Below are 18,088 nucleotides of genomic sequence, written 5' to 3' on the forward strand. Positions count from 1 at the left end.
GCAGACTTCAGGCTATATGACGCATACCCTAATTGTAGGTGAGCAAAAAGATCCTTTCAATTTTCAGTAAAGTTCAAAAACTAAAAACCATTTGAGTAAAAAAGGCATTTTCAGTTGTTTGTCATTAAAGTATATAAAATGCCTTAAACCTTAAAATTAAGCTTAAAAAAAGGAGAAAGAAAGAAGGAAACTGAATAACATCAGTGGTTGCTGGCTACATTACAAGCCATAGAAAAATTATTAAAAAAAAAAACATAATAAAGAAAAAATTATGAATAAAAATAAACTTGGGCAGTTGGAGATATGGTTGAAGTCACGTCATTAATATACTTCACTACAATCATTAAGGTAATTCGAGTGTTCGGCATATTTGCATTGTTGAAAACAAATTGTTCTGCGACTGCGCCTGAATAAATAAACAGCTTAAACAGTTCACGTTTAAAAGCTCAGAACTTAACACCAACTATAATGGATTTTTTTTTCTAAATAGGCTGTGACTGGCTGGGAAATAACAATTACTTATTTCGCTTTTGTGAAAACTTGATGCAAAAAAATTCTTTCACCGAGCTATAATGTTAGCACCCCTTTAATCCTGCCTAGTTATGGTGGTGGTGTGTGCATGTGTGTGCATGTGTGTGATTTGTGTGGTGAGAGACTAAGCATGATAACGTCGGGAATTACACACATCAAGAAATCAATATTACAGGGAGGTCTTCTCAAGAACTGCAGAGCAAGGGGGGGAGCAAGACAGACAGATGGAGGAGTCATGTGACACCCGGTGGCCAATTAGCAGGACAGAGGCGTAAAGGCGAGATTAAGAATTCAATGCTGGCCTTGCAAGTCTACCTGGCTACTGTGTTCACTGAGTGTTTAGAGTCAAATTACCGCATTGGGTGATGTTTGAAAGGTCATGTTTGAAGGCATGAATACTTCTCTGTGTTTGAGAGTGCGTGGCTGATCGCCAGGTACCTTGGTTAACAGCAGCACCCGCTTCTGCAGTCGACGGACAAGAGCGTCCTGTGCCTCTCTCTTCTTTTGCTCCTCCAGAGTCTTGCTGTGCTGCTGGGTCAGCTCTGCACGAAGCTCAGACTGTGAACGCTCCACACTCCTCACACTGACAGAGCAGAATAAATGAATTGGTGGGAAGCAATTTTTATGTGTGCGCGTTCGTACGTATGTGTGTGTTTGTTAATAACAGGGGAGAGAGAGGGGAGAGAAAGAAGGAAAGAGGTTGATTAATGCAGAACAGTCTGACAATTTGAGAAAGGCAATTTATAGTCAATTTATAATAAGACTCACAGACGACTTACCTGACTGACACCAAAAAATCCCAGACAAGGGTCCAGAAATTATTTTCAGCAGAGATTTGTGCCAGGTCTGATCAATAGGACAATAATTACGCCGAAGGGCAATAATTACACCGCAAGCTCCCATCACCATCCCCTCCCACACCCACGACTCTCCCATTCTGCTGTTTCTAATACTTCATAATGAGCCCAATACGCTCAGCAGAAGAGGAACGCTTGTTAGCTAATGAAAGCTTTCTTAGCTGGACTGAGTTGCAGCACGAATATACCAGAGCACGCGTGTGCGGCCCTCCCTATAGACATCACCTCTGTCTAAACAGGACAAGTTTAATTAGTGAATTCCTTCTCTCGCACACGTACACACACTCACACACCAGTGGTTACTGTCAGGAGTGCTATCAGAATCAGGACCAGTTTAATTAACTTTGTGACAATTAAGGACTTCTCAGAGATATGCTCTAATAGATACATGAGGGGAAGAGAGGCATGCAAGCAGACAGAATGAGAGAAATAGGTCTGAAGAGAGAGAAAGGGATTTTGTGTGCGAGCGAGTGTGTGTGTGTATTACCGGCTGTTGAGTGTGTAGTTCTGCTCTTTCAGAGCAATTTCTCTCTGCTGGATCTGAATCACCTCCCTGGACAGATCCTCGGGTTTCCTACAGGCAAGACACAGCACAGAACAGTTAGCATACAGATGTGTACACACACTTACTCCCGCAATGAAAAATTGATACGACTGAGACAGCAGAAAGGGCAGAATAGATGAACACGACGGCACTGCCACAATCTTTTGTTTGCCGGTCAGTAGGGAGCTCAGAAATAAAATGACACGAGGAGCAGGGGGGGAGATGAGAGGAGGACAGTGGGGTAAATACTGGTCACTGCTCTACAAAACAAACTCACTCGGTGGAAGAGACTGACGGGTTACAAAACAGACGGTGAAAAGGCAGCAATGCATGTGCCACATATGTGTTTAAAAGCCAACATCTCACCTCTTGTGAAATGGGTTTAAGATTGGGCAATTTAGCTCCACAGCACTTTTAGTGCAAAACTAGAGACTTTCAGAGGATGTAGCTTACTCTTCAGAGCAACTGAAAATTACCAGGTTAAGCAATTCAACCAACAAACCTGGAAATATCAACAGATGAAGGCTAGTTGCTTTTCCTCGATGAAATCAATCTGCTTTACATGTTTCACATACTAGCACCAAGAGACCTGACCTGGGCTTGTGTGCCATGATTAGGCAATCTACTGACAAATTAGGGATATGAACAGAAAAGGCTGAGCAGGCAGATTAAGGGTGTACTCACACAATTGCTTTGTACCATGCCCAAGCTTGACTGTCCGCCCTCTCCCCTCGCCTGCTGGGCTGCGCTAACACTTAACGATCCGGGGCCAGAGTACACTTCAGTTTCTCAGCATCTTATCCCCTGCTTACTCTCTCTCCCTCTTTCAGGCAGACACTTGCTTTTGAAACGCATTCTTGCACAACAAATGAGGTTCATGATTTTATGTGCTTTAATTGTAACCTTTTTTTTTAAGCAATAACACGTTGTCCTCACGTACCTTATAGATTTGTTAATTAGTTAGCACGGTGATTTTCACGAGAGAGGGTGTTAGTGAGGAAGTGTTACACGGTTAGTGATTACACTACAACGTGTACCCTGTATGAGTCCAACTGAACCGTGCCTGGGCTCACCTCCTAAAAAGTGGGCCAAGGCTTGATGTGCTTAACTGAAACGGTCACACTAGTTAAACATAATGGACTTTGGGGGTCAAATGTGCTTTGACGCACTACGGATTCCCTACTGTGAGTACACACCAACTTCAAGGCAGACAAGAGTATTCCATGTGAAAACTGGATGGTGAGGATTTATTACAAACAGCATTTCAAGCCCAAAAAACTTCAGACAAATATAAAATGTACATGAAAACTGGAGGCAATGACAACGATCATTTAGAGCCTATAATGTCTTAAATGTAAGTATGATGAAAATAACACAAAGACTACCTGCATACACATTCACATACACACGCATATCCATTTTCTTCCGCTTATCCATGTTAGGGTCCCGGCTGTTGAGGGACAAGACTCGTGTGCACCCTGGGCATGTTGCCACTCTGTCACAGGACTAGCACAGAGAGACAGTCAACCATTCACAACTATGCTCAATTTAGAATCACCAATTAACCTAACATGCACGTCTTTGGACTATGGGAGGAAGCCAGAGCCCAGAGGGGAAGGCACAGGGAGAACACGCACGCTGCACACAGAAGGGCCCAGCTGGCCGAAGGGGATCTGAATCCAAGATCTCTTTGCTGTGAGGCAACATTGCTCACCACCACACCAAATTTATACTCACGTGTTCATATTGACCTCAGCAACATTACAGCTGCTGGAACAGGAGCCAGAGAAAGAATTAATCTTTTTTTCAAGGTCATGATGTGAACACAAATAAGTCACAGCCTCGAGCAGTCATCTCGTCTCTCATCCACAGGTACTGTGTGTGTTGTTTTATATATTTTACATATGAAGCTGGTGCTGGATTATCCACTCAGCACCTGATTCATACTACTGCATTAAGTCCATTTAAGAAAAACAAACAAAAAAAAAAAAAAAACATATACGGTAGCGTGCTAACGTTGCCTCTGTTACTGCAGTTGTGAGATTTAGGTGGCCTATGCTAGAACTTGTTTCTAATGAAAAATTATCATTACTTACTGTTGGAGAGATGTTAAGAAAAAACTGCATTTGACCATCCTTTGCAAACTACCCATGTCTGAAGACAAATACTGTCAATTCTGGGAGATCTAATAAACTGACATCACCTCCCATCTAAGTTTTTAGTTTCTTACTCTTTTAATCTCATGGAGCAGCGTTAACTGATATTACACTGTGTAATGATGGTTAGTAATAAATGCATAGATTTGTACCAATTGAAGCAACACTGACTCTTGAAGATAGGATGCGAGCCTTTTCATTCTGAGGGTTTCAGAGTACAGCTGCTTCTCCTCTACATTGAAAGGAGCCAGGTGATGTGGTTGATAAGGACGCCTCGTGGGCGCCTTCTAGGTGAAGTATTTTGGGAATGTCCTGCAAAGAGGATGCAGACCCAGGACATATTGGAGAGATTATATCTCTCACCTGGCTTGGATGACACCAGAGAAGAGCTGGAAGTGGGCAGGGAGAAGGAGGTCTGGGCATGTTTGCTTGGACTGCTGACCTCACAACTCAGACATGGTTAAGCAGCGCAAAATGATTGAATGGCGCTTATGACAACCACTGTAAGTGATCGGTGATTACTGCATCCCCAAACGCTAGCTATAGTGCTTATTATATGAATAAACTAGCTGCTTTATTCAGACCATGGTAAACTCATTTTCCATGGTCTGAACTCAAATCTGAAATTCTTTTGCAAATCCTGAATGCCTTCAGGCCAAAGAGGAGATACAGTATCTTCCTTGTTATCAGCACACAATTCAAAAGCAAGCGTCCATGATGGAATGCATTATTGTACAAGGCATGCGAAACGGTCTCATCTCAAGGGACCTTTAATGCTGAGCACATTTTCACAATTGAACTGTTATAACTAGAGCTGGGCGATAGAACGATAACGATATGTATCGCGATATAACTTTTACTCGATAGAGAAATTAAGCTATCGCGATAGACCTCGCCGCTCTTGTCCTCTTAAAAAAAAAAAAAAAAAAAAAAAAAAAAGGTCAGCCAATCCAAATTAAGCAGCGCAGAGCCGAACCAATCACAGCCGCAGCGTCACGTCGCGTGACTTGTTACATACAGCACAAGTGCCAAGCCGCACGTGTGTTTGTTTGGGAAACAGCCAGCGGGTAATGGAGCCAGCGCGTAATGGAGGAAATGAGTGTGCCGACTAGAAAAATCAACCGAGCGTGACCGAAGAGAAAACAGATGATGGTTCCAATGCCGGAGAGATTGTCGAACAGAAGAGCCATAGAAGTTCCGTAGTGTGAAGGTATTTCGGCTATTTCAAGTCTGACAAAAAACAGAGTAGCGTGCACTGTAAATTGTGCCGAAAGCAAGTCTGGAAATACAATAAACTGGTGCATGCGTCACACTGTGCGCCACGTTATTGTTTCGGTGAAATGAATTTCTACAATACTGTTACTGTTAATTGTACTCTCTGCAGTGTTTAAATGCTTACATATACACACAGTTACTGTCCCTCCACACATACGACTCTGTTCTGCTTCTATGCCCCAGCTTTGTTTACTTTTTCCCACCGAGGCTTCTAGACTTCTGATTGGCCAACATTTCTGCACGGTTAGGAATCTAGCGCCACCTGCTGCTTTGGCATGTTCATAGCAGCGTTTTCCTTCATTTCTGCCTTTATGTGTGGACGGGATTATTTTTTAAAACGAAAACGGAAAATCTCCGTTTTCAAAAATACCCGTGTACATGTGGACGTAGCCTCAGTCTCTGACTGGAAGCGCTAATTCGTCATTCGGCTTTTGTCAGACTAAAGTAACTGTTAAAACTGTTTGAAAAGCTAAGCTATACAACAAGGAGAGATTGAGAATTTCCTTTTAGTTCTCAGTTTATTTGATATTGACAAAAGTTAGTCAGTTTTGTCTGTTCTTCTGTAAAACAAACTAAGATTTATTTTTAGAATTAATATTTTGTTTCTAATTGGAATTGACAATTTAGTTTGTTTCGTTTGTTCTATTTTGAAACTTAAACGCTTTAGCGGCTGCCTTTTGTGTAGTTTGCAATATTTGCCTTTATTTATCTGAAAAAGTCTCATGTTCCTTAAGTACATCTACCCTGTTGAACTTATTATGGGAAATAAATATTTAAATAAAAACAAGCTGCTGATTATTTCACATTTTACTTGTGAGCAACGGCACATTTAAATCTTACAAATATAGTTATTTGGCTTATATCGTGATAGATATCGTTATCGCCTGAAATGGAAAAAAACATATCGTGATATGAAAAAATCTCATATCGCCCAGCTCTAGTTATAACTGAATGTAACTCCTGCACATTGTCTACCTTAAAACATAAATTACAATGTTTGAGTCTAATCAACATTTATCAGGTACAAAAGTAATGTCCACACACACACACAATTTTAATTATCCATTTGATGTCTTTTTTTGTCATATTTCTGCTATATTAATCATTTATGGGATATGTTAATCATCCCTTTTGGTATTGCAGCTATAGTTAACAATTTTTGAAGTGATATCCATGCAAGTTGGATATCACTTCATGGTTATCACAACTATTATACATGTACATGCGAGTATATACATAACATATCCATACATAGACGTTCCCTTTGCACCTGGTGAAAGGCAGTCGGACTGAAACTTCATCATTTAATAAAGGCATAATCTGTAAGCGAGACACTGTGTGGGGGTTATGTTCAGCCGTTATGTGGAACTTTTTCTAGGAAAGTGGGTTGTACCACTTAACATTTATCTAGGCGTGACTTCAGGTATGGAAATAAACTCATGACTAAAATATGACTTTGTGAATTATAAGCTGGAATGGCCTTGGTATCCCAAGTAGATAATTCAACATTGCCCTGAGCACAGAGGGATGAGCCTTTTCCTGAACTCACACAAGCAGATATTTCTCTGTCCTCTGCCTTTTGTTTGTTTTGTTTTGCAGGTCATGAGTCAGTCATCTTGGATGCTGTTGCAAATAACGTGATGGTTGCATATTATTGGGTGCAATGTTGTGAACAACTGGGGTGTAACCTGGTCTACAAAATGAACTGTCAGATTAGAGAGTCTTGCTTACAAAACGCACATAAGTGAATCGGGAAACGTGGCCAAAAGTAAAATTTAGTCCAAAGCCCAGATATCAAACATAGCTATAGTAGCAAATAGTCCAATTTGTCCCACTGGATAGATGCGAATGAGCCTTAGTGATTTTATTCACCATAGCCATTTGCTTTCCAATTGTTAAGTAAGAACTGGGAGTAAGAAATGCTAAAATCATAATAAATATAAATAACTGAGAACACTGACTTTCTGTGTTTGGAAACTTGACCTCTGACCTCGACAAAATTCACTCCAGAACTCATACAAGATTTGTAGTAAACGCACCCATGGTATTAATTTGAAAATCTTACGCTGTGTCGTTCTTGAGTTATATAAAGTCGGTCCCCCTCTTTGCTGGGTGATGACAATCCCCAAACCTTTCATGCATGAAATTTAGCTTGTTGGCACATAGAACAGTATCACCATGCTAATTTTAACTCCTCTATAACCAGCGTAGATGGAATCAACTGGCCGATTTTGATGTACTTGATGAACTTCTCTCTCTTTCAGTATGATTATGTATTCCTGAAATGGATCTGTACACATGTTTAGCCCATCTAAACCAACAACAACAACAACAACAACGTAAAGTGAAACAGTGTACAGGAGTTGTACTGTAATTTCTCCAGAAATTGCACAAAGTTATCAAAACTCTTATTGGTTTTATTTAATTGCGAGTAATATTTAGCATAAAAATCCAGCAATTTATGAACACTGGGTAGCATTCCAACTAAACTTGTTTCACTGGTGGATCATGGACACATACGAGCTAAAAGAAAGTCTTAATCCACAGGGAACAGCATCAAGTTTGTATGGCCTTCAATGTGGCATCAAGATTCAGCATACACACAAACACTACCACGAAGTAGTTAAATCAATTTAATACACCATCTATCACACAAAAACCAGTCTGTGACTTACATGCACAAAATAGCTGCAGTTCTTTCTGTAGCTTGTGAAAGTTTCAATAATAAGGGGGGAAAAAACATTTTCTGGAAGACCTTTCAATGTATTTTAATCATTCAGCTGTCCTTCAATGGCAAGACCAGAAGCACTTCCAGCAACCAGTCAAGTTGCACGAATTCAGTATCCAACTAGATATGACTAGACGATCACAATTTCCTGTTGAATTGTTGTCAGAAAAGTGATTTTGTGGCACATTATGATCTCACAGCGATGAGAACATGTGACCTTTTGGTGTAAAAATGTCATTATCTGATCATTTTTATCATACATGTCATTTTCCAGATATTTAGAGATTCTTGAATTAGGGCCAAATCAAGTCTTGAACTTTAAACACACAAAATTCTAATCACTTCATCCTCCAGTCAAAGTGAAACTTTCGAGCGATATCATGTAAAGAAAGCGACGGACAAATCCAAAACTTAAATGCCTCCAGCCCCAGCTGTCGCCAGCGTGGAGGCATAAAGATATTTTCATCTTCTATTTCTTCCAATTTTATTTTCAATTGTCATCCCCACTGGCACGCACATAACCAAGCACAATGTTATCATCTCACATAACAGAAGGAAAGAAAATAACTTCTAGCAACCAGCCAGCTGCTAACAAATCCAGGCTGCAGCTTTAAGGCTTGCGTCTACTTCTCAACACATTTATTGTTCTTAGGAGTTTTCTCTTTTCCCTTTAAGTTATTTCTTCCTGGCAAAAGACCAACATTGTTGGTAAGAATTAAATCTCAGGGTGATGGAGGTCAACTCTTCAAGTACAGTAAATTACATTTATTCAATCCTCAGTCGCAACTCAGCTACATACTCTTCATATCCTGATATATCTTGTGAGAGAAAATGTTTATCATGTATAAATATAAATTATATTTAGCTTTAAGTAACGCAAGATGACAAAACAAACCATAGAAAAATCAACAATGAAAATCCAAACTTTAGTGTCAAAGCACAGCAGCCCTTATGAGCCATTTCATATTTAATGACAGAACAACAACCGCCCTAAACAAGCAGCTTCGACTTCATGTCAGCATTAATTCAGGCACTGTTACATTAGTGACAGCCCTGAGATATGATCATTATTCTGTCACTGCAGTGCCATCAATTCTTTCTTCTGAAAGCTCCTGATCATTCTTAACCGCAAAAAGAATATGACATATATCCAATTCACTTTCACTTACTTTGTGATTCTTAAACTTCTTCATAAAAACTTTGACAATTATATACCTGACAAGACTCCAAGCAGTAAAATGCTGAAATAATGACTGTTTAATAGCCTACAAGGCAATCACAATATCCCACTTATGCACAAATCCACATCAATAGTAATTTTCGCACAGCACTGATGCACCGAGTGCAGTAAAGGTGAACAAATTGCTGAATGAAACACACTTACTTCCACCTGCCTCTACGTCGCACACACTGTGACAAGAAAATAACATCTTGACCGCATTGACATTTTATTTCGGGCTTTTATTAAACACCAGAATAACAGCTTTAAGGAGTTTCTAAAGGTGACTGTGATGCTATTTTGATCATCAGGAGCTAAACATGTGTGCAACATTAATATTTTGCACTTTTACATCAGCATCACACATGAAGCCAATAACAGAACTATGAGATTCCCCTTATCCAGTGGATTTTGAGGAAGAAAATTACAACAATTTACTTTAAATATCTCACTTTTTAAGGATTCAAAATGTTACATAACAAATTACATATGACTAAAATTAAGCCTTACGGAAATATTGATTTCACTTAATTTCATAGTTTATTAGATCGCAGTTTTTACTTTTTCCTCCCACACTTTAAAAAACAAAAAAAAAAAACCACACACATCCTCACACACTTTTCATTAAGCGCTGTGTTTACCTCACAGTCAACGTTAATCACAAAAGAAAGAAAAACACGGTGCGCATGTGTGCGTGCATGCATGCCATCGGCAGGTCTGCAGTGTTTATGTGTCAGATCAGCTTCATTGCTCACGAGGAAACATGCAATCATTCTCTCATTACCAGCTTTGAGTGAATGCATTGAGACTCATTTGGTGCACTCACAAGCAGGTACCAAACAGACATCTATACACAATGGTGGACTCAATCCACAATGATGAGGCACATTTGTATGGAGTTACCACAGCTCCACCTAGTGGCACTTTATACATGATTAAAAACAGGAAAAAAAAGAAAAAAGAAAAAGAAAGAAATACACAAATGTCTATTTAAATATTTTTCTTTGTGATTCAAACGTACACACTTTGAAATAGTGTCTGACCTTATGTTGAGTCCAGTAGATTGCCCAAGGTTCTCCCAGGCGTGGAGCTTCTCTGTGAGCCTCTAAGTTTTAATGACACCAAAGCAAATAACTGTTTTTGAGTACAGGAAAAGTTGATGCTGATATAATACAGTCAACAGCAGAAGAAAAAGAATACTTTTATGCAGTATGAAGTCTTGCAAATATGGCATCTTTACATCCCACAGCAGTATAAATACATTATTTTCTTCTCTTATTATTGTACATATTTTATAATTCACCAATTATCTCTGACAATAGCTTTTTAAAAAGTAATGACTGAAATGTTTACTCAAGTTGCCTACACACAGGAAGTCAGTCTTTTGTCAAGCATCAGCTTGAAGCTGACACTGAATGCTAGTGGACATTCCCATATTTGCTACCAGCTTATATGTTAATCAACTGTATTCTTCACTCTCATTGGTAGCCACCTCAGTTGCTCACGTGAAGCTGAGAATAGTTTATCGCAAGTCCCGCCCACTTCAGCAGCACTTTTTTCACCTGTAGTTGTTTTCTATGGTCTGTTGCCACCATATCACTATGAACTGCTCCCAGTGTGTATAGGGCTTTTTGGAGGACATTCTAAGCTTAGATTATTAATTAAAAAATATATTTGATAGTAAATTCTAAAAGTTAAACTTCAAAGTTTGCAAAAACAAACATAGAGGACAGGGAGTCACAAAAACCTTCACGAGGATGCAGCCAGAGTCATTGATCTATCTAAAAATGTCTCATTGAAGCTTTGCTTATTCCTTAATTCTCTTAATATTTATATATTTCTAACTGCCCACACTTTTACCTCTTTTTCCAGTTCCATGTTGATCAGCTCTTCTTTGGTTTTCTCCATCCTCTCCAGCTTCTTCCGCAGACCCTCCACCTCCTCTTTCAACAGGCTGCAATTTTCTCTGCTCTCCCTGGACAGAACAGAGACAAAAAAGGTAAATTAAACTGATAGCTCAGTGTCTAATGCAAGACATGGAGAAACTTTCAATCCCTGGCTACAGTCACACTCGGATGCAATTTTGAAAACCGTTTTCAAATATATTAAGATTACAGTGACTGACGACAAATGCACGTAACAATGTACCAACTGTGCATTATAGCTATAATACATTGCTCTCACTAGTTTTCAAGTTTTCTTTACTTTAGTCACACTTGTTGGATTAGGGTGACTTTTCTGTGAACTCTACTTGAGAAACGTCTGATATGTTTTGGCCATGTTATTACCCACTTCAATCAACAACACTATTTTTGCCCAGCTCACATTGTTTACACCAGGGAGCTGATTATGCTGACACAAGCCGGTAGAAATTAGGGGGGGGGGGAAATGCAAAGGTTGCAGAGGAGGAAAGAATAAGGGAAAAGAGCTCGGTCCAGACAACAGAGACTGATTAGGAGATAAAAGAAGAATTTTCCTTCTATTGTTTCAGGCAATGTGAAACAAGAATCTCCCCACAGTTTGAGGACTTCCCAACCATCGGAGACCAGACAATGGACTCGCCTTGGAAGATCAGACAAAATGCTGATTGATCCACCTGGTCTTTCTTTTCAGTCACATTTCCCAGACTAAACCTGCAATACTTGCTCCTCTTGCTATCCAGCACCAGAAATACTCAGTAATATGAACAAGTACTTATTGAGATTACATTCATGTATGCCAGTTGACTGTTGGCCCTGAGATGTTAAGCAGGATTTCTCAGTAAATGGCAGCCCCTTGCCCCCCAGTCACCCTCTGTCTCAGAACATGTAAACAAGGAGTGCAGTGCAGCTCTGCAGTATTCCATTTACGTCTGGCCAGAGTAATCTTAGTGTGATGACCCATTCCATTATGCACATCCCTTCCTTGCTTTCCTTACTGATTTTTTATGAGAGATGGGGAGAGTGTGAGGAGCATGTCCCCCACCACACACACCCTCCCCACACTACTGATATAACATTCCACTTAAAAAAATAAAAATAAACAAATAAAAATTATTTAAAAAAATAAAATAATTGGCTAATTAGCTTTGTTCCTGTTTAGGACAGTTACACACACACACAAACACTCGACCAGAAAATACTGCTTTCTGCATAAGTGTGTAAAGGTTTATCTGTAAGGACAGATGGCTGCAAAACACTGGCACACTTTGCAAGCTAATGTGAATGTGTATGCACAGCACAAAGTGTCACAAATTTCAGCAGCATTTAAAATGCAACTTGATTGTCTGAGTACTTTTAGAAGGGTCAGTCTTTTTCCCCCCTCCCATTTAATCGACTTATGAATAAGGAACATTCCTAGTTACAGTTATGGTATCTTCAGCAAAATTCTTAATCTGTTATCTTGAGAAAGTATGAAGAGTTTCATGCTTTAAATTGAGATTTCTGTAATACAACAGAAAGGATAAGTGGATAAACACACCAACTGCTAAATTTCTCCACTTAGTCTGACAAGCTGTTTGGCTGTTACTTGACAAATGGATCTTCTGTTATCCAACTTAATCTTTCAAAATGCTTGTATGCTCATTAATGCCCGATAGCATCCAAACTACGTGGTACAAACAGAATCAACCTAAACATATAGTGTAAGGTTTTAGAGACAACACAGGCACAAACACATATTACAAATACCAAAAACACTTGTTAAAGAAAAGAGAGCTTGTGGTATATGTGTGTGTGAAACTTGTGGATTGAAAGGTCCCTCCACTACAGTGTAAAGAGTTTACATGTTAAGGAAACTTCAAAAATGTATTTAACCTGAGGTAGGCATTATCATCTCTGAGGCGCTTCAGCTCCTTTTCCAGATCTGGAACTCTGGCCACCTCTGACTTTACAGTCTTCACAATGGCAAAGTCCTGCTCCTGGAACACAAGCCGCCTTTCCAACTCCTGCCAAATTAGAAAGTGAGAAATTCACCAGTAATACAGTTTTCAGATTAATGACACACTTTATGGAAACAAATACCTGTAACAAACAAGCAAACACACACACACACACACACACCTGTATTAATGTAAATATCTAACCACCAATCATGTGGCAACGACTCAGCAATCTTTTATTGTCCAAAAGTGGACAACAGAAGATTAGTAAAAATTGTTGCCTGATCGATGTCGAGCTGATCCGAGTGGGTACTAATGGAAAAAGGGCTTTAGTACCAACTAAGCATCATTTAAACCTACACCCTACCTGACGATTGTAGCTGACCATGTCCATCTCTTTATGAACAGTGTACCCAACTTCTGATGGCTGCTTCCGGCAAGATCACGTGACATGTCACAAGACTCCAAATCACCTCAAACTGGTTTCTTGAACATGACAGTGAACTCACTGTACTCCACAGTCCCCAGATCTCAGTCCAACAGACAGACAAATCTGCAGCAACTGTGTAATGCCATCATGTCAATATGAACCAAAATCTGTGAGGCATGTTTCCAACACCTTGTTGAATCTATGCTCTGAAAATTAAGGCTGTTCTGAAGGCAAAATGGTATGTTCGATAAGTTTATGTTATGAGGGGAAAAAATACATTTAAACTCATTTTATGCAATTTGAAGGAGAAAGGTAGTTTGAACAAAAAAGCTGATATGTAGAAAATTGAACTGATATACTGCACATGCATTGGTTATACGTCTAAATCGTAATCATATTTAGTAGGTTTACATTCGCTGTAGAGTGAGCTACATAACACTGTGTAACCACACCGTCTACATCAGTGCAAAGACGTACAAACTGCTATGTTTAACTATTTCAACTAGTTTCTCTCCATGAACTGTGGACACTGGAATGTTCTGAACTACAGACAAATCCGTACACCATTTAAACTCTGAAGTGAAACCATAAGGAGCCCAATAGAAGCGACAGCATTTCGTACCTTAATCTTGATTATGTGATCAGAGCATGAGGACTGCACAGCTTGGAGACTTTGGCAAAGTTGAGAAACTTCCTGATACTTCCTGATCATAACAGCAATCAAAGAAAACTGCATGGTCAGCATTTATATTAAGCAGTACAGCTCAATATTTATTAGCATGAAAAAGAGCAAAGTGTCAGTCCTTGTTTGTGTGTGTACCTTTGTTGCAAATCTAGCTTTTCCTGTAACTCCTGGTTTTCGAGCGTTTGAGCAGACATTTTTGAGTCTTGGTTTTGAATCTTCTGCCTGAGCTCTCTGATCTCATCCTTCAAAGAGCTGATGGTCTGCAAACAGATAACAGAGGTAATCCAGTATAAGATAAGAGGCACTACCAGACTGGCAAAATAACTGTGCGTGCAAATCTACAAGCATGCGTGCACCTGGTTAGCTGTGCCAAGCTTATCATCTCTTTCCTCCAGTGTCTTGTTTAGACCCTCCAGGTTCTTCTGGAGAGCATCATTTGCTTCCTTCTGCTCTGTTAGCTTCTTATTCACCTCTTCCGCTCTCTCCTCCAGCTTCTTTATTTGTCCCAAAAGCTCCTGGTTCCGATCCACCTCATGCTGCAACATAACAAGGTGGTGAGCTATCTGATGCCTTGGTCATGTGGTATTAAAGGAGTATGTATGGCATGTACCTCCAAGTCTCTTGCGCTGTCTGAGGCTGCCTTCTCCAGTTCAAAACGAGCCCGTTTGTGACTCAGCTCCATCTGTTTCTTTTCCTGGTCCAACTGCAGGTAGCGATTCTTGGAGTGAACCCTCTCTGCTGCTTCTAAAAGCTAAAAGAAGGATATGCTAGTAAGTGCGGAGGCTGAATGCTGGTGCTATTTTTGTTCAGCTTTTTTGCCCCCCTGTTGATGCAAACAGTTTCTGTATGTACCTCCATGCTGCGCTTGTACTGACTCTGCAGGATTCCACTCCCTGCTGAGTGTTCTGACAGCCGCTGTGGATGTTCGGGGCGGCTGATGAAGGAATTGAAGGACTTCAGGGTTGTTAAAATGGTCGTGTCGTCTTCTAAATCCATCCTGGAAGATGCAGCACACAAACGAAAGGCTCACAGTACGAGTAAAAAAAAGACTACACTACGGCCATGTAAAGTTTAGCTAAGCAATTCTAAAGTGCACCATTTTCATGCTTTATAACTTTACGATAAAAGTGTTAACACGTTAATGTTATATGCAGACAGGTTCCTAGCATTAACTACGTAAAAGTGCGAAGTAAGATAAAAGTGGCATTAGCTTCTTTGCTCAGCTGCACAAACACAAAACCAACTTTAGTAGCTTAACCAAAAGCTAATGTTTACGTTAGTTGCCATATTTGACAATTATCAAGAATTATCTCAAGAAGGTATTCACTGGTTTGTTAAGAACGGTATAAACTGCTTCACTCCTGTATCACCACAGGCTACACAAGAGTTCAGTTTACCATGACTGTTTTCTACAGCTATTCTCTCTAAGCTACGTTTAAGTAGCTAACAAATGGGCATCGCTTGTAAGAATACGTCCTCACCTCTGAGCCGGCTTGGTTTCCTTTTTTAAGGAGCGAGTTATTTGCAAATAGATTATCTCAGTGTTGCTAACGTGTTAGCTGCTCGCTCAATACTACAGAAATCCCTCCAGTTTAGCTCGAATGGGATGTACGTAGTATCGCGAGATTTGGTAACATATCGCGAGTATCAAAAGCAAACTTTTTTGTTTGTTTTGGTTTTAATCAATGACTGTAGAAAGGTTTTCTACAGTCATTGGTTTTAATAGGAAAAACGAATAAATCGTGCACTGTTATCAGTTTGATTCAACGTTTCTTTGTTAGTTTGTTTTTTCCCCCCTCTGATTTCTGGTTTTCTAATAATAAATACAATGACGCTTGGAAAAGCCTGGTAACTCCGGCACTATTCAGGTAGAGCTGTTTTCTTACAATTGGTATTAGACAGAATTTTACCATTTGCACAACCTCTGTCATACCACTCCTACCCTTAGAGGTCAACCACCTCCACTTTACCATATAACCCAGGTTTAATAATAATCTTAGCGCAAATTGCATTAATAAATATGTATACTATACACTGTGTAATATGTTTGGGACTAGCGTGATTCAGCTATCACATAAACAAAAGTTATTTTGCAGTTTTACAGAGATTGGTAGGAATAATTTCATGAAGCATTCTTATCTGGCGGCAGGGTTTTGGATCAGTCTGATCAATCTTGCTGGAAAAACTCAGGGAACGTGCCAGCTTCAGTGCATAAAGAGGGAAACACATCATCATGTAGCAATTTCAAATATCCAGTGGCCTTGAGGTTTCCATTGATGAAGAATGGACCCACTATCGTTGGACCCCATATACCACACCAAACCATCACTTTTGTTGGTCCAACAGACTTGGAGGGATCCATCCAATGTGGGTTAGTGTCAGACCAATAGCGGTGGTTTTGTTGGTTAACTTCACCATTCACATAAAAGTTTGCCTCATCACTGAACAAAATCTTCTGCATGAACTGAGGGTCCTGTTCCAATTTTTGTTTTGCCCATTCTGCAAATTCTGTGCGCCGATCTGGGCAGGGCCGTGCAGAGAGGGGCGGGTGCTCAAAGTTAAAAAGGGGCACATTGAACCAGGCTGAATAACAACAACACACATTCATCAAGAATCTAATATGGGCAACAAGGCAAAGCAAACGTAGCCGATGGGTACAATGTTGCTGTTGAGGGGTTGCTGCTGATAGTGCTGGAGGGCAGGGCTGTGTTGATCTGAGACTGTAAAGTATGTCTGCACAATGTCTGCACAATGTTATATCATGAGTAATAATTTAAAAAAATCTATATACATAAAACACACACATGCACGCACAGTGACATTTTAGACCTTCAGAATACTGTATATACTATGGGCATCCTTACATTATTATTTATTACTAGAGCTACAATAATAAAGCAATGAGGAGGGGGAAGTAATAAATATGAAATAATGTATTTATGATGATTCCATTTGTTTCACTATCCACTCTGTGCAGGGCAAAGCTTATTACATTTTTAAACTGTAGAGATACAATCTTTTGTCTTATTTAAAATATAAATCTAATATAATCTGCTTCTTAATGTATGTTCTTTAAAATACAGCGTGTGTTTTTTAATATATTATAATTATTATTATGTGGACATGCATATTAGATCGTTTTTTAGTAAAATATAATCCCTCCAGAAAGGCAGGAAATGCCCAGAAACTTACTTTAAAACTAAATATGTTCCCTAAAACGGTGACAGAGCTACAGACCCATGACAGCCTTACACAGGTAGCCAGCAGCTATGACCAGCACTACTTGTGCAGTTAATAAAAGGACAGGTAATGTTTGTCGCGCTGTTGCACACACAGCACGCTCGTTTGTTTCAGTTCGTCAGTTGCAACAAGACAGCTTACCAACGTGTACGTAATAAGCTAATACTCCTGTGTGCTACACACTACAGTGTGCGCTGTACACCTACTTACTGGGTTTGTCGCATCAGTCTGTGTCTCTGAGTTAACTTGTGTTTCTCCTACAGCTCCGGACCGCAAAAAATGCGCGTGCTCTTTGTGAGCTCGTTCCCGGCTCGTAACCAGCGCGTTCTGCCGTCGAGGGCGATCATTGGTTAAATGTGATCATGTGACTGATGCAAGCCAGATCCTTTTATTTAGCAAAACTATGATTAATAGTTAAATATTATTGTTGAGGGGCACAGACAGGACTCCGCACGCACACACACATAAAAAAAATAATAAATAAATTAAAAAAATTTAAAAGTTGCCTCAACAAAAGGGCACTTTGGGCACTCATCAGGAAAGGGGCGGGTGCTCAAGCCCCTC

The 18,088-nt window shown here is 39.8% G+C and overlaps 1 protein-coding gene across 1 annotated transcript in view; it reads right to left on the reverse strand.

The window, feature by feature from the left end:
- mad1l1 (mitotic arrest deficient 1 like 1) overlaps positions 1-15,892 on the reverse strand; it is a 67,919-nt gene extending 52,027 nt beyond the window's left edge. The window contains exons 1-11 of the mRNA XM_085276275.1: positions 15,766-15,892; positions 15,137-15,281; positions 14,895-15,035; positions 14,641-14,820; positions 14,420-14,544; positions 14,222-14,303; positions 13,105-13,235; positions 11,171-11,285; positions 10,354-10,415; positions 1,876-1,962; positions 970-1,114 (exon numbers count right to left, since the gene is read on the reverse strand). Of these exons, the coding sequence (XP_085132401.1) occupies positions 970-1,114; positions 1,876-1,962; positions 10,354-10,415; positions 11,171-11,285; positions 13,105-13,235; positions 14,222-14,303; positions 14,420-14,544; positions 14,641-14,820; positions 14,895-15,035; positions 15,137-15,280 (1,212 nt within the window). The 5' untranslated portion in view covers position 15,281; positions 15,766-15,892. The remainder of the gene's footprint in view (positions 1-969; positions 1,115-1,875; positions 1,963-10,353; positions 10,416-11,170; positions 11,286-13,104; positions 13,236-14,221; positions 14,304-14,419; positions 14,545-14,640; positions 14,821-14,894; positions 15,036-15,136; positions 15,282-15,765) is intronic.
- Positions 15,893-18,088: the final 2,196 nt, after the last annotated feature.

The sequence above is a fragment of the Mchenga conophoros genome, linkage group LG6 (genome assembly GCF_057382185.1).
Source record: "Mchenga conophoros isolate Kocher_MC1m ecotype Shallow Benthic linkage group LG6, M_conophoros_male_GT1.1, whole genome shotgun sequence".
In the NCBI taxonomy this organism is placed as follows: domain Eukaryota; kingdom Metazoa; phylum Chordata; class Actinopteri; order Cichliformes; family Cichlidae; genus Mchenga; species Mchenga conophoros.